Here is a 12,404-nt window from a genome sequence, read left to right on the forward strand (position 1 = left end):
AAAATCCTGGGTTAGGGCGGGTGGGTGGGGGAGGTAAAAGGACACCAACCCCGATGACGAGGGAAACCTGAGTTCAAAAACCCCCCCAGAAACTTAAAATACACCCCAAGTCAACCCCCCCCCCAAAAAAAAAAAAAAAAAAAAAAAAAAAAAAAAGGAAAGGAAAAAAGAAAAATCCCAGATTAAAATCAAAGGGAGCAAAGTGAAATTAGAAAGAAGCCAATGACTATTTACCAAAGAAAGCCCTAAAGCAAAAGCCCTAGAAGTGTCATAGCCAGAATTCAGAAGCTCTAGATCAAAGAAAAAATTATTATAAGCAATTAATTCAATAAACATTTATTAAATACCTACTTTGTGTCAGGTACTGCTAAGCTCTGGGGATACAAACAAAAAGGCAAAAAACAGTTCCTGTCCTTAAACAGCCAGAAAGAGTCCAAAGTCCAAAGAACAGCAGTCAAGAACTAAGCTGAATGTAATTCAAAAAGGAAAAAAATGGACCTTTAATGGAATAGAGGATTTTCAAAAATTCTCAATAAAAATAAAAGACCATCAAAAGACCATCTCCCAACTCCGGGAATTTTGCATTGTTTGTCTCCCTTTCCTGAAACACCCTCCCTCTCCTGATCTTTGCCTCCCAGCTTTCTTAGCTTCCTTCAAGTTCTTGCTAAAATTTCACCTTCCACTTTCCCTATCCCTCTTAATTCTAGTGCTTTCCCTCTGTTGATTGTTTCCAATTTATCCTGTTTGTATTCTTCTCCTTCATTAGACTGAGCTCCTTGGTATCAGGGCTTTTCTTTAACCTTTTTTTCTATCTTCTTGGCTTAACATAGTATATGGAAATAACAGGTCCTTTATTGACTGACTGATAGGGATGAGTAAAAACTCTGAAATTCAAACACAAAGAGTCCAGATAAATCTATAAAAAGCAATGTAAATGAGCAAATAAAAGGTAATATATACAACATGAAGCACTAACATTCCAAATGGACCTTTAATGAAAAGGATTGCTTTAACGTATTCCTAAGAAAAATCCAGAGTAGAGTAGAAATCTAGAAAGAAACATTTATGAGTAATTGGGTCTATATAATTATGACATTCTAACTGGGAGAAAAAGAAACAAGTGTCTTTTCAGAAACAATGTCTTCAAAATGTATTGTGGTAGTTCATTAAGAAAAACAGAGGTCCTGTTAAGTGGACTGGTTTTGTTCTGAGGGTTTCAATTGGAAAAAGAGGAGGAAAAGTAAAATGAATCGACTAATGAAGAAATAAGAATGAAGGGAAAGGAACTTGCTATCTTCCATACTGGGGATTCATAAGTATACAAAAACATGGAAGAAAGGATGATGGAACAACACATCAGATGAACCTTATTCTTAACTGAGTCAGATGAAGAAGGGCTAGAAACACACGTGTGTGTATGGGTATTGTGTTCATATACAGTTTGGTGTAGAAAAATACTCAACAGTATATAAAAATAATGGATACTATCATGCCATAAGAAACAATGAAAGGGAGAAACAGAAAACTGGGAAGAACTGAATAAACAGAGTAAAGAGAGCAAACCCAGAAGAACAATTTATAAAATAACATCAATATAGAAACAGTGAAAGACTTAAGAATTCTAATGAACATAACGACCAACCACGAGTCCTAAAGACCAATAAAGAAACATACTACTTGGGGCGGCTAGGGGTGCAGGGGCGCCGAGGTGGCACAATGAATAGAGCCCCACCCCTGGAATCAGGAGGACCTGAGTTCAAACCCAGTCTCAGACACTTAACACTTACTAGTTATGTGACCTTGGGCAAGTCACTTAACACCAATTGCCCTGCCATTCCCCCTCCAAAAAGACCAAAAACAAAAGACAGAGCTCAAAGGTTATAAGGATAGGTCAGCCAAACAGCCTGAAAACCAGTACTAAAGAGGAAGCTGGGAAGCAATTTATAAAGGAAGAAAATAATTAGCTTGAGTTTTAGAACATTAAGTTTTCTGTACTGGTGAGACAGCAAACAGTTAAGGGAACATTCCACTTACATCCCTCATCTCCTTTTGAATCATTCCTTTCACTCATTTCCCACTTGTTACAATATATAAAAGAAGCAGCTGGTGTGGTGGTATGGTGGCACAGTAAGTAGCAATCCCTGTTAGAGGAAGTACGAGGCTGGTAGAATACCTGAGCTCAGGAATTCTGAGTGACAGTGGGCTAAAGCTGGATGGGCACTGGAAGTGTGTCCCAAACCAACAGGCCACCTAAGAATAGCCAAATCATCCCACATCAGAAAAGGAACAAGTCGAAGTTCCCATGCCAATGAGAAGTGGGATTAGGTCCGTGAATGAATTTCCAGCCCTGGTGAAATAGGGAGCTCTAGTGTCAAATATAAAATAAGGATCAATTAGTTTGATTAGACACCAGTTACATATCTGCTTCCTAGAGCAAATAAACCACAAACATAAAGTGTTTTGTAAACTTTAAGGCATTCTTTTAAATGCAGCTATTATTACTACAGAAAAGTTTGGATATTTAAAGTGGATAGTATAATAATAAATTACATATATCCCCAGAATCCTGCATTTAACTGCCTTTCTACAACATCAACCAAACTAGATCTTAGTAGTCTCCTCTAAGGAAAGGACTCCCAACCTAGAGTACATGTACCACAACAGGGTACAAGAAGCTTGTCAAGAAAAGTATGGGAAACATTTGACAAACAACTATATTAGCCTATCAAAATATTCCAAAAGTAGTACGGTTAGTGGAAAAAAATTGTATAAACTAAATAAAAATTAATCTTTTATTTTGTCTAGATGAATGGCAAACTTTAAATTACATTTCCTTTCATACAGAACAGGAGGCATAGAATGGTTTATTCAAAGTCAATGGATAAAACAATGACAAAAGTTAGGAAAATCCACTCTAGGGCAAAGAAGAACAACTCTAATCCCTCTTCCACATACACTATTTTCAGTTATCTGAAAGGTAGATTCATATGCCATATCCCAAGTCTTCTCTTCTCCAAGCTCAATATATCTAGCTCCTCCAATTGATCTTCATATGACATTATTATCTTAAGCCTCTTCACCTTCCTGATCACCCTCACTCCCTACATCAATGTCTCTCCCAAAAAAGTATGGTGCCTAGAACTGAACACAAAATTTCCCAAACTTTCTCAACAAGCTTTACTCTGTTGTGGTACATGTACTCTAGGTACGCTAAAATAAATAGCTGAAGTAGTCTTTAATGATCTCATCTTAATAGATTTGGTTTAACATTCTACACTATTACTATATGTTTGGATCCTTACTCTGTTATCTAATGTATTAATTACCAATCCCCAACTTCACAGTGTGCAAATTTGACAAACAGGTCATCTATGTCATTACCCATCACTGAGAACAAAATAAGCTAAAGAGCAGAGGACCAAGGAGGGGTCCCAAAGGCACTCCAAGAGACTTTCCAAGTTAACATGGAACCATTTTTTATATCTGTTACTATAGTCATTCAATCAATGTTGAATCATTTAACTATACCTATCATCCAGCCTATTTCTCTTCATTTTGTGCACAAGAATAGTACAACAGATGTCATCAAATACTTTGCTAAAAATCAGCTAAATCACCAAAGCACTCCTCTTTAGTCACTCTGTAAATTAATCACTGTTTAAAAAAAAAAAAGATATGAGTGGGTGATACTAAGTTATTTGTCCTGTCATATAATTCCAAGAAAGAAATCTTTTTTCCATGTCAATATAAACGTAAGCATTTTATTTTACATCATTACTTATTTTGCTATTTAAATGTTCTGGTGCTTGCGTTATAAAATTTTTAAATAAAATATTTTTGTGTTTTAAGGAAACTAAGTGAAAAAACTCAAATGAGCATCATCCAAGAGTGCAGAGGAGTATGGTAGGTATACACTATGTGCTAGCCTCATAAAAGTCAAACCTTTGAGCCTCAATTTCCTCATCTATAAAACAAAGGGATCATTTGCTCTATCACCTCATAGATTGGTATAAGGATCAAATAAGAATATAAATAAGGCACTTTACTAATATTAAAATATTATACAAACATAAGCTAATATGATGCTGCCAGAAAATCAGTAGCTAGTTGGCATAGCAAATAGGAGTGCTAGGTCTGGAGTCAAGAAGATCAGAGTTCAAACCTGCTTCAGTCACTTACTAGATGCAGGACCTTGGGCAAGTCACTTTAACAGCAACTACCTCTCAGGGTTGCTGTAAGGATCCAACGAGATAACATTTATAAAGTGATCAAGGACAGTGGCTACTAAATAAATGCTGGATATTATTATTATCATTAAAGGTAAGGTAGCAAATTTCTGGCTACTACTTAAAATCCCAATCTCATGCAGTGTGAAAAAATAAATTCAACTTCTTCCTGAGAGATTAACTTACTACCAGGAAGCATAAAATAGGCAGGAGGGAGAACAAACTCCATGAGTTACTCAAGTACAATAAAATCAAGGCTATTTGGACAGTTAAATGGGTTCTTATGAACTAAAACCTTTTAAGTTTAGCCATTAGGGCCCAAAACCTTCCAAAATGCATTAGGCTATCAGATTGCCTTATATGCACTAAGGGGCTTTTTCACTAAAAACAAGTTTAGAAAAGTAATCTACTATTACTACCCACAATTCAATGAACCTTTATTTATTAAACATTTATGCACAAAGATTTATGCTAGGGACACAGGCTAAAAAAAAAATACCAGTCTCAAGAAGCATGTGAGCTGAGCTTTAAAGGAAGAAAAGTATCTAGAGAGTGGAGATAAGGAAGGAAAATTTATTCCAGGTATTAGAGGGTTTGGGGGAAAAGCAGGGAAAGGCATGGAGATAAGTAAGTAGATGGAATGTCATGTGGTAAGGGGAGATGCAGAGTTGGCAGGGCAACAGGCAAGATGGCTAGGGTGAATGAATAATCCAGACTTGCTAATTATATAGGACTTCGATTAAGCTTTCCTCATCCTGATGATGGATGCCCACTTTCTCCTCTAAGAAGCTCTCCTTCCTCTGACTGGCTGATGCTCAAATCTTGAATTCAGGAACAAGATGCTAAAGTATCCATCAGGGTTGGAACTATCTATTTCTCAGGACTGCTCATCTCTGGCTAGTGCCTGGCACCATAGGAGATGCTTAATAAATGCTTGTTGACTGACTCTGGTCAGTTTCATCAGCAGGGGTTCCTTGCTCCACAGAAGTCCAATTAGCTCCATTCCTGCCTGGGGACTGAGAATCTCACCTGGTTCCTAGTCTCAGGCTGCCAAGTAGAAGTTTTCTGGCCCCTCTAGGCCCTTGTAATGCCTCTTCTTGTCATTCAACAAAGGCATTATCGGCATTTTATTGCCAGACACTAGAGAGAATAAATACAAAAATGAAACAAAGACTGCCCTCAAAGAGCCTACATTCTGAGGGTGGTGGGAAAAATACAAAGAAAAATACTGTACAAATTAGCTTCTGAGAGGGTGGAGGGCCTGGTAAGTAGGAGGGGGAGGAAGAATTAGGGTTAGGCTTCCACAAGGAGAGAGCACTTATGCTGGGCTTTAAAGAAAGTTAATTATTCAATAAGGTGCCCAAGAGAAGGAAATGAATTCTAGAAATAGGAGCAAATAAAAGGGAGATGGAATGTTGTATACAAGAAACAGCAAGTAGATACTCTTTTCTTCACATGTGGGCTTTTATATGGTCTGATATATTGTTATATATATATCAAATTGTTAAAAATTAATGCTTGGTGAACATATTATCTAAGCAAGCTATTTTCTTATTGTTGTGGTTCTATATCTCTATGTAGATTTTCCTCCAAATTTTTACTTTAAAGCATATCAAGTTGGTGTAACTGAGTATGCGAAGGAGAGTAATTTGAAATAGACTTGAAAAGGTAGGCTGGGACCAGATTGTGAAAAAAAGTAAAAGCCAAATAGAGTCTATTTTATTTCTAAGCAGAGGTTCTTTTTTTGCATCATGGATTCTTTTCCTCTGGCAATCTGGTGAAGCCAATGGACCTTTTCTCCAAATAATGTTTTTAAATACTTGAAGGAAGGGCGGCTAAGTGGCACAATTAGAGCACCAGCCCCAGAGTCAGGAGGACCTGAGTTCAAATTCGACCTCAGACACTTAACACTTACTAGCCGTGTGACCTTGGGCAAGTCATATTAACCCCAATTGCCCTGCAAATCCCCCTCCAAAAGGCAAAAAAAAAAAAAAATTGAAGGAAATGGTGAATTTCGGTTAGAGATGCATGACAATAATGATGTAATTTTTTTTCCCATACAAACTCATAGGCCTCCTGAAATGTCTCCATATGATTAAAGGTTCCTGTCCTGGAAGTAAGAGGAAGCCCACAGAGCAGCATGAGCAGAAGTGTGATATGGTCAGATATGTACTAATAATTTGGCAGCAACATGGAGAGGATAGGCTAAAGAGAAGAGACTACACCAATTACTGCAGAGGTCCAGCAAGAGGTAATAAGGGCTGTATAAGTATAGATGGATTTGAAATACAGTGAAGGCAGAATCATCAAAACTAGACAATTCATTTAATATGAGGTTGATGGTGAATTGAAGATGGCTCCAAAGGTTGTTAACCCCTGTATGACAAGAAGGATGATAGTGCCCTTGACAGAAACAAGATTGTTAAGATCTGGAGGGGAAAAATGAATTGTTTTGGATATGCTGAGTATGAGATACCTAAGGGACATGTGGTCGGAGAGTCCAATAGAAAAGTGATGATAGGGGAGGCCAGGTAGCACAGTGAGTAAGAGAACCGGCTCCAGCGTTGGGATGACCTAGAGATCAAATCCCGGGCTCACACACTCAGCACCACACCCAGAAATAACTGGCCGTGCAACCTTGAGCAAGTTACTTAACCTTGATTGCTTTTAAAAAAAAAAAAAAAGAAAAAGAAAAGTGATGATACAGGGCTGGATTTTAGAAGAAAGACTTAAGTCTGGATTATAGAGGGAGTCATCTGCATAAAGGTGATAGTTGAACTCATAGGAGCTGATGTGGCCACAATCACCTGAAAGAGGAGAGGAAAAAAAAGTAAAGGGGGGAAGGGGAGCAGGTTGAGACAAGGATGCTGATCCAGTAAGAGGGACTCTGGGCCACTAGGATAAAATGTGTTGCCTAGGACAACTACTGACACAATACTTTAAAGACTGCAAAGGATTTTTACATACAATATCTTCAACTTCATAATACCTGTGAAATTAAATTCTATAGATACTATCCTCATTTTAACACATGAGCAAACAGAGACAGAGGTTAAATGACTCGACCACTGACTGCCACTAACTAGAGGTGGAAGTTAAACCCAGGTCTTTAACTCCAATGTAATCACTCTTATTCACTAAGCCATACTGCCTCAAATAAACCTAACACTCTAAATACAGTATAACTAAGGCAAAGGACAGTGGAAAATGTAGATCTTATCGATTTAATTAAAGCAGTCTAAAAAACTAAACACAATTTGGCTACTAGAATTAATATTAAATTGCCAAAAATGTATCTAAATTAAATATTAAAGTACTATAAAGTTTGATTTACAGGTGAATGCCCATAAAGTGTCACTAGAAATTAAATAAATTGGGAATGCATTTTTCTGGATACTAGATAAGATCCCAGTTTATTAAACCAATAAGCTAAGTATTTCATTAGCTATTTGGCACCTGAGCACATAAAATAAAAGTAATTGAATGTTAAAACTAAATACTATTTTCCATTGACTACCAGGCTCAAAACCTCATCAGCTCCTCGATAACTCTCACCACCAGCTCCATTCAATCTTTTGCCAACGCATTTTGTTTTCATTTTTTCAACATCTCTCCAATATACCTCTTTTTCTCCTCTGATACCGTCCTGGAATCAGCCTTCATCATCTCACACATGGACTACTAAAATAGCCTGTTAGTGGGTTGGCCTGCCTCAAGTCTCTCCCCACTGCAACCTAGGCTCCACTTAACCACCAAAGTAATTTTCCTAAAGCACAGGTCCAACCATATCACGTGCCTACTCAATAAACTCCAATGGTTCCCCAGTGTCTCCAGAATCAAACATAAAAAATCCTGTTTGACCTTCAAAGCCCTTCATAGCCTGGCCCTTTCCAGACTTCTTACACCTTCCCCACCATATACTCTTTGATCCAGTTAACAATGGTTTCCTTGCTGTTCCATTATCAAGACACTCCATCTCTGGGGTCTAGGAATTTGCTCTTACTGTCTTGTCCCTTCATGCCTGAAATGCTCTTCCTCTTCATCTCTGCCTTACTGGCTTCCTTTAGTCTTTTGCCTCTTTTTTTGTAAGAGTTTAGCAAAGTATCTGGCACACAGTAGGCATTTAAAAAATGTTCACTGACTGTCTGGTCTAGCAGCTAAAAAAAAAGTGCAATCAGCAGCTATCTAGTCAAAGTAATAGTAATTTGGACACTTTTATTTTAAATATTAGCATTTGGCCGAATTTAGTATTTCAATAGTTAGTGCTCAATTTTTCCTTAAAGCTCTTGCTTTGTAAGGCAATGCTTTAACAGGCTGAATTATTAAAGAATCCCAAGCTTTTCAGAACTGGAAAAAACCTTAGATATCCTCTGGTTTAAATCGCTCTCATCTTATAGATAAGAAAATTGAGGGCCTAAGAATTTTAATGATGTCACATACCTAGTTAAATTGAAGGGTCAGTACTAGCAACTAAGGTTTTCTGGTTCATAGTCCACTGTTTATTCCATTACATCTAATAGTTTAGGTTACTAAAAAGTATAGGTTTATTTTCCCCCTTTATTTACATAAACTTCTTCCATAACCAAATTTAACATTAAAATATAAGAGCATAAGATTAATATTCATATGCATATCTCCTTTAATTTATACATGGTCTGATTTAAGTTCCAATTGTTTGAAATTAAACACGTACAATAAGCACACTGTCTACATATATCACTGTGGTCCCAAGAAACTAATTTTAAAACATGTCAAGTTGGCTGAACAGAACCACTGGCATGATCACCTAATAACTAAAGGTGGAATATATGAATAAGCACAATTCTTTGTACATAGTTGGTAGTTAATAAATGTTTGCTCACTTTAAGCCTACCCCATAATGTAGTTAAACAATAAGATGCTAACTTAACTATCATTCTATTTACAATGTTTTCCAACTTGCTAGACCCCTATCATGGCCAATGGTCTTCAATCTGGTCATATATATGCCCAAATACTAAAATAAACAAAAAGGATATGGCTATGCCAGTTATGAATACATACACAAAGTATATTTTATGTTTATATCATAAGGCAAAATTAAACCGTGTAAGTGAAGATATTTTTCAATATAAATTTATAATGGAACTCAGAACAAAGCCTATTTTTTTTTTAAATCATGAAAAGTTCTAATATCATTTCTTTCCTAATTTGCAGGGCTTTTTTTTTTCATGCCCAAACCTGTATAATCCCATTACCCACCTCTCAAAAACAGCACCTTAGGAGTTAAAATATTACATCAGTAAGAGGGCAAAACTTAAAAGTTGCACAAGTATTACAAAAGATATAGCAACTTATCTACTCTAATATCCTCCTAAAGAAGTACATCGTTTACTTAAAAATGAAGAATAATATACATTAGACCAACATTCTCTATGTCAAATATTACCTAGCCACCAGATAGAAAAGCATCTTTAAAAATTTCAGCTAAGAACTGTAATAGGAGATACATGGAGGTAATTACAAAACTACTGGAAAGATCTAGTCTTAGCTGACTTCGGAATTTGGCCTAAAAGAAGAGTCTGAAGAGCCTGATTGATTACAAATTTCTGCCACAGCCAAGTATCTACAGAGAAAACCTACCAGCAGAACACTATTACTTACTTACAATTCTTTTACAGCACTTAAAAAATACATGCCCCTTCATGAGCAAACATTTAGATTATTCTCAGTAAATATCAGAAAAAGGCAAGAAACACTAGAGCACCTGTACAATCCACATAATGAAGAAACACAGCAAACAAAATTAAACCTAGTACATTTCAAATGAAATACTTTGTGATAATTTCTTAAATATCTATTTGCATTAATTTCTATTACTATTAATAGCTTACCTTGACAAAAAATTTTTCTCTTGCAAAGCACTTCCACATATTTTAAGCTCAATTGAAATTACCTACCTCACAAGATCATTATAACAGTTTATAATGTGCTATCCTTTGCTAAAGTGCTGTCCTTTGCAACTCACTTTCCTAAAAATGACTTGGTGATTTGGGTAGCAAAATTATTATTAATCCCATTATCTTCATTTACAAATAAAGAAACTGGGCATAAGGTTAAAGAGAGTAAGTGATTTATTTACACCTAGGTCACACTTGGCAACTAAGCAGTGAAATCCGAACTTTAACCCTGGTCTTCTGACTGAGGTCCAGAGCTTTCCTGTCGCTTTTCCTAGTCGGCAAAACGTGACTTTTAAGAGCTGTGAAAAAGAGTTCTTAATAGTTTAATCAGCGAACGTTTATTGAGCATAATAATATATGTTCAAAGCACTCTTACTGAGCCAATGTGGAAAGAGAGGAAAGAGTATAAAACCATCCCCTTTCCCCCAAGGAGTTCACAATCAAATTACAGAGCCAAAGGAAAAATGTGAAAAAAAAAAAAAGTTCAGACACTTTATAAGGCAGAAGGTGTTAATTGCCAAATGGATGCCGAGCTCCGACAGATAAGTACGTGGTGTCAGATCACTGTGAACTAACCTGGGTTACAAAAACAGTCCTTTTGGCCTCCAACGCAGATTGTGAGGGCTTTTTTCTGTTTGTTTGTTTAAGGAACCATCAGTCTCGAAAGAAAATTCTCTTTTAAGGAGGGGAAAGAGAAAGCGGTAGTCGAGATTGTGGCCCAAGAATGCACCACCCAAGTGGTCTGGAATTGTCTCAGGAGCCTTAACAAGCTTTTCATCTCTGGGCCTTTCATTAACGAGCTCCTGGGTCAGACCCTGCCTGGCAAGACTCACTCACCGCTGTGGGGCTGGGGAAGCATTTGCCCAAATCGAACCTTCTCGCCCATCCCCTCTCGGGCTGGGGCACAAGCCCGAGCATCTTCTCGCTTGCTCCCGATCTCGCAGCCCACCCCCACCTCCCCCCAATCTGGCTCTGAGCTCATTAAGTTAGAAGCATCTCCCAGCGGCCGGAGTAGATCGAGGACAAGGTGGGGCGGGGATGGGAAAAAAACGCACCGCCCAGGTGGTCCCGGGGAGGACTCGGGCCCCAAGCCGCCCCTGCACGCCTACCTCCCCCTCCCCTCTCTCCCTACTCCGAGTGTGACTGCACCCAGGCACGCCCCTCTGCAGCCAGAGCCGAAGAGAACGCCGAACGCCGGCCCTGAGTGACAGCCCCGCCACCTGCGCTGGCCCCTGCTGGCCCCTCCGGGCCCCTCCGAGCCCCTCCCGGCCTGAGGCACAAGGGGTCCCACCCGCGCTTCGCCGGCCGCCCACGATCCCCGGCTCGCCCCGAGACAGTCCCTGTCGCCCGCCGATCGCCTCCAGGTGACAGGTCTCCCAGGAGGGAATTACAAGTGCGTGTGGCCCGGCTCGGAGGGCGCCACCAACTGTCCTACCCGCCGCCGCCGCCTTCCCCAACCACGCCGCTGGAGAAGGGCGGCTGCTGCCCCCTGACCGGCGAGGCGGTGACACGTCCCTCCCCCCACAACTGCCCCCTCGTCAGGTTCCCGGCCCCCGGTTAGGGAAAGCGGCGGCGGCGGGGGCACTCACTGCGGAGATTTTGGATGAGCTCCGAGTGATTGGCCCCGCCGGACTTCCAGGCCATCGCGAGGCACGCCTGGAACACGTAGAGAACGAGCTTCAGCGCGGCGGCGGTGCCCAGCAGCTTCGCGAGGAACTCGACCACCTCCCACACCGACACCGCCCCGTCAACGTCCGCGTCCCCGGCGCTGTTGCCGCCGCTGCCGCTACCGCCGCCGCTGATGCTACTGCCCCCGGGGCCGCTGCGCGCTCCCGACATCCCCCACTGCGCGCATGCGCTCTGTGACGGAGCAGGCCCGCTCGGGTGGGGCTGGAGGCGGTGGCGGCTGCTGCAAAAGGGAAAAAAAAAAAGCCGGGCTGACTCAGCGGCCCCAACGCTATCTCCTGTACATTATCGCCCCCGCGCCCCACCCTAATGCATCCCACCCCTCTGCTCCGACCTCTCCCTTCACTGCCCGTCCTGAGGCCCAAGTCTGGACAGGAAAAGGACATCTATGTTCCGCTTCCTGGGGATTTTAAGGACGATCTAAGCAGGCAGCCGGCCTAGGAGAGCGAGGTCGTTGGCAGCCACTTGCGCGTCCCGGGGGCCGCGCTCCTCCTCGTGCAGAACCAACTGCTCCTTTCGGTGGGGGACCATCCCTAGGGCTCTAGGGGCTCTT

General features: G+C 40.3%; 1 protein-coding gene across 2 annotated transcripts in view; it reads right to left on the reverse strand.

Moving 5' to 3' along the window:
* The window catches only part of PCMT1 (protein-L-isoaspartate (D-aspartate) O-methyltransferase), a 43,051-nt gene extending 31,032 nt beyond the window's left edge, over positions 1-12,019 (reverse strand). For both annotated transcript variants that reach the window (XM_069069699.1, XM_069069700.1), the window contains exon 1: positions 11,755-12,019. In XM_069069699.1, the coding sequence (XP_068925800.1) occupies positions 11,755-12,004 (250 nt within the window). In that variant the 5' untranslated portion in view covers positions 12,005-12,019. The remainder of the gene's footprint in view (positions 1-11,754) is intronic.
* Positions 12,020-12,404: the final 385 nt, after the last annotated feature.

This window comes from Petaurus breviceps, unplaced genomic scaffold (genome assembly GCF_028583685.1).
Source record: "Petaurus breviceps papuanus isolate PSGF00001 unplaced genomic scaffold, PetGlider_PUasm1.0 90784, whole genome shotgun sequence".
NCBI lineage: Eukaryota > Metazoa > Chordata > Mammalia > Diprotodontia > Petauridae > Petaurus > Petaurus breviceps.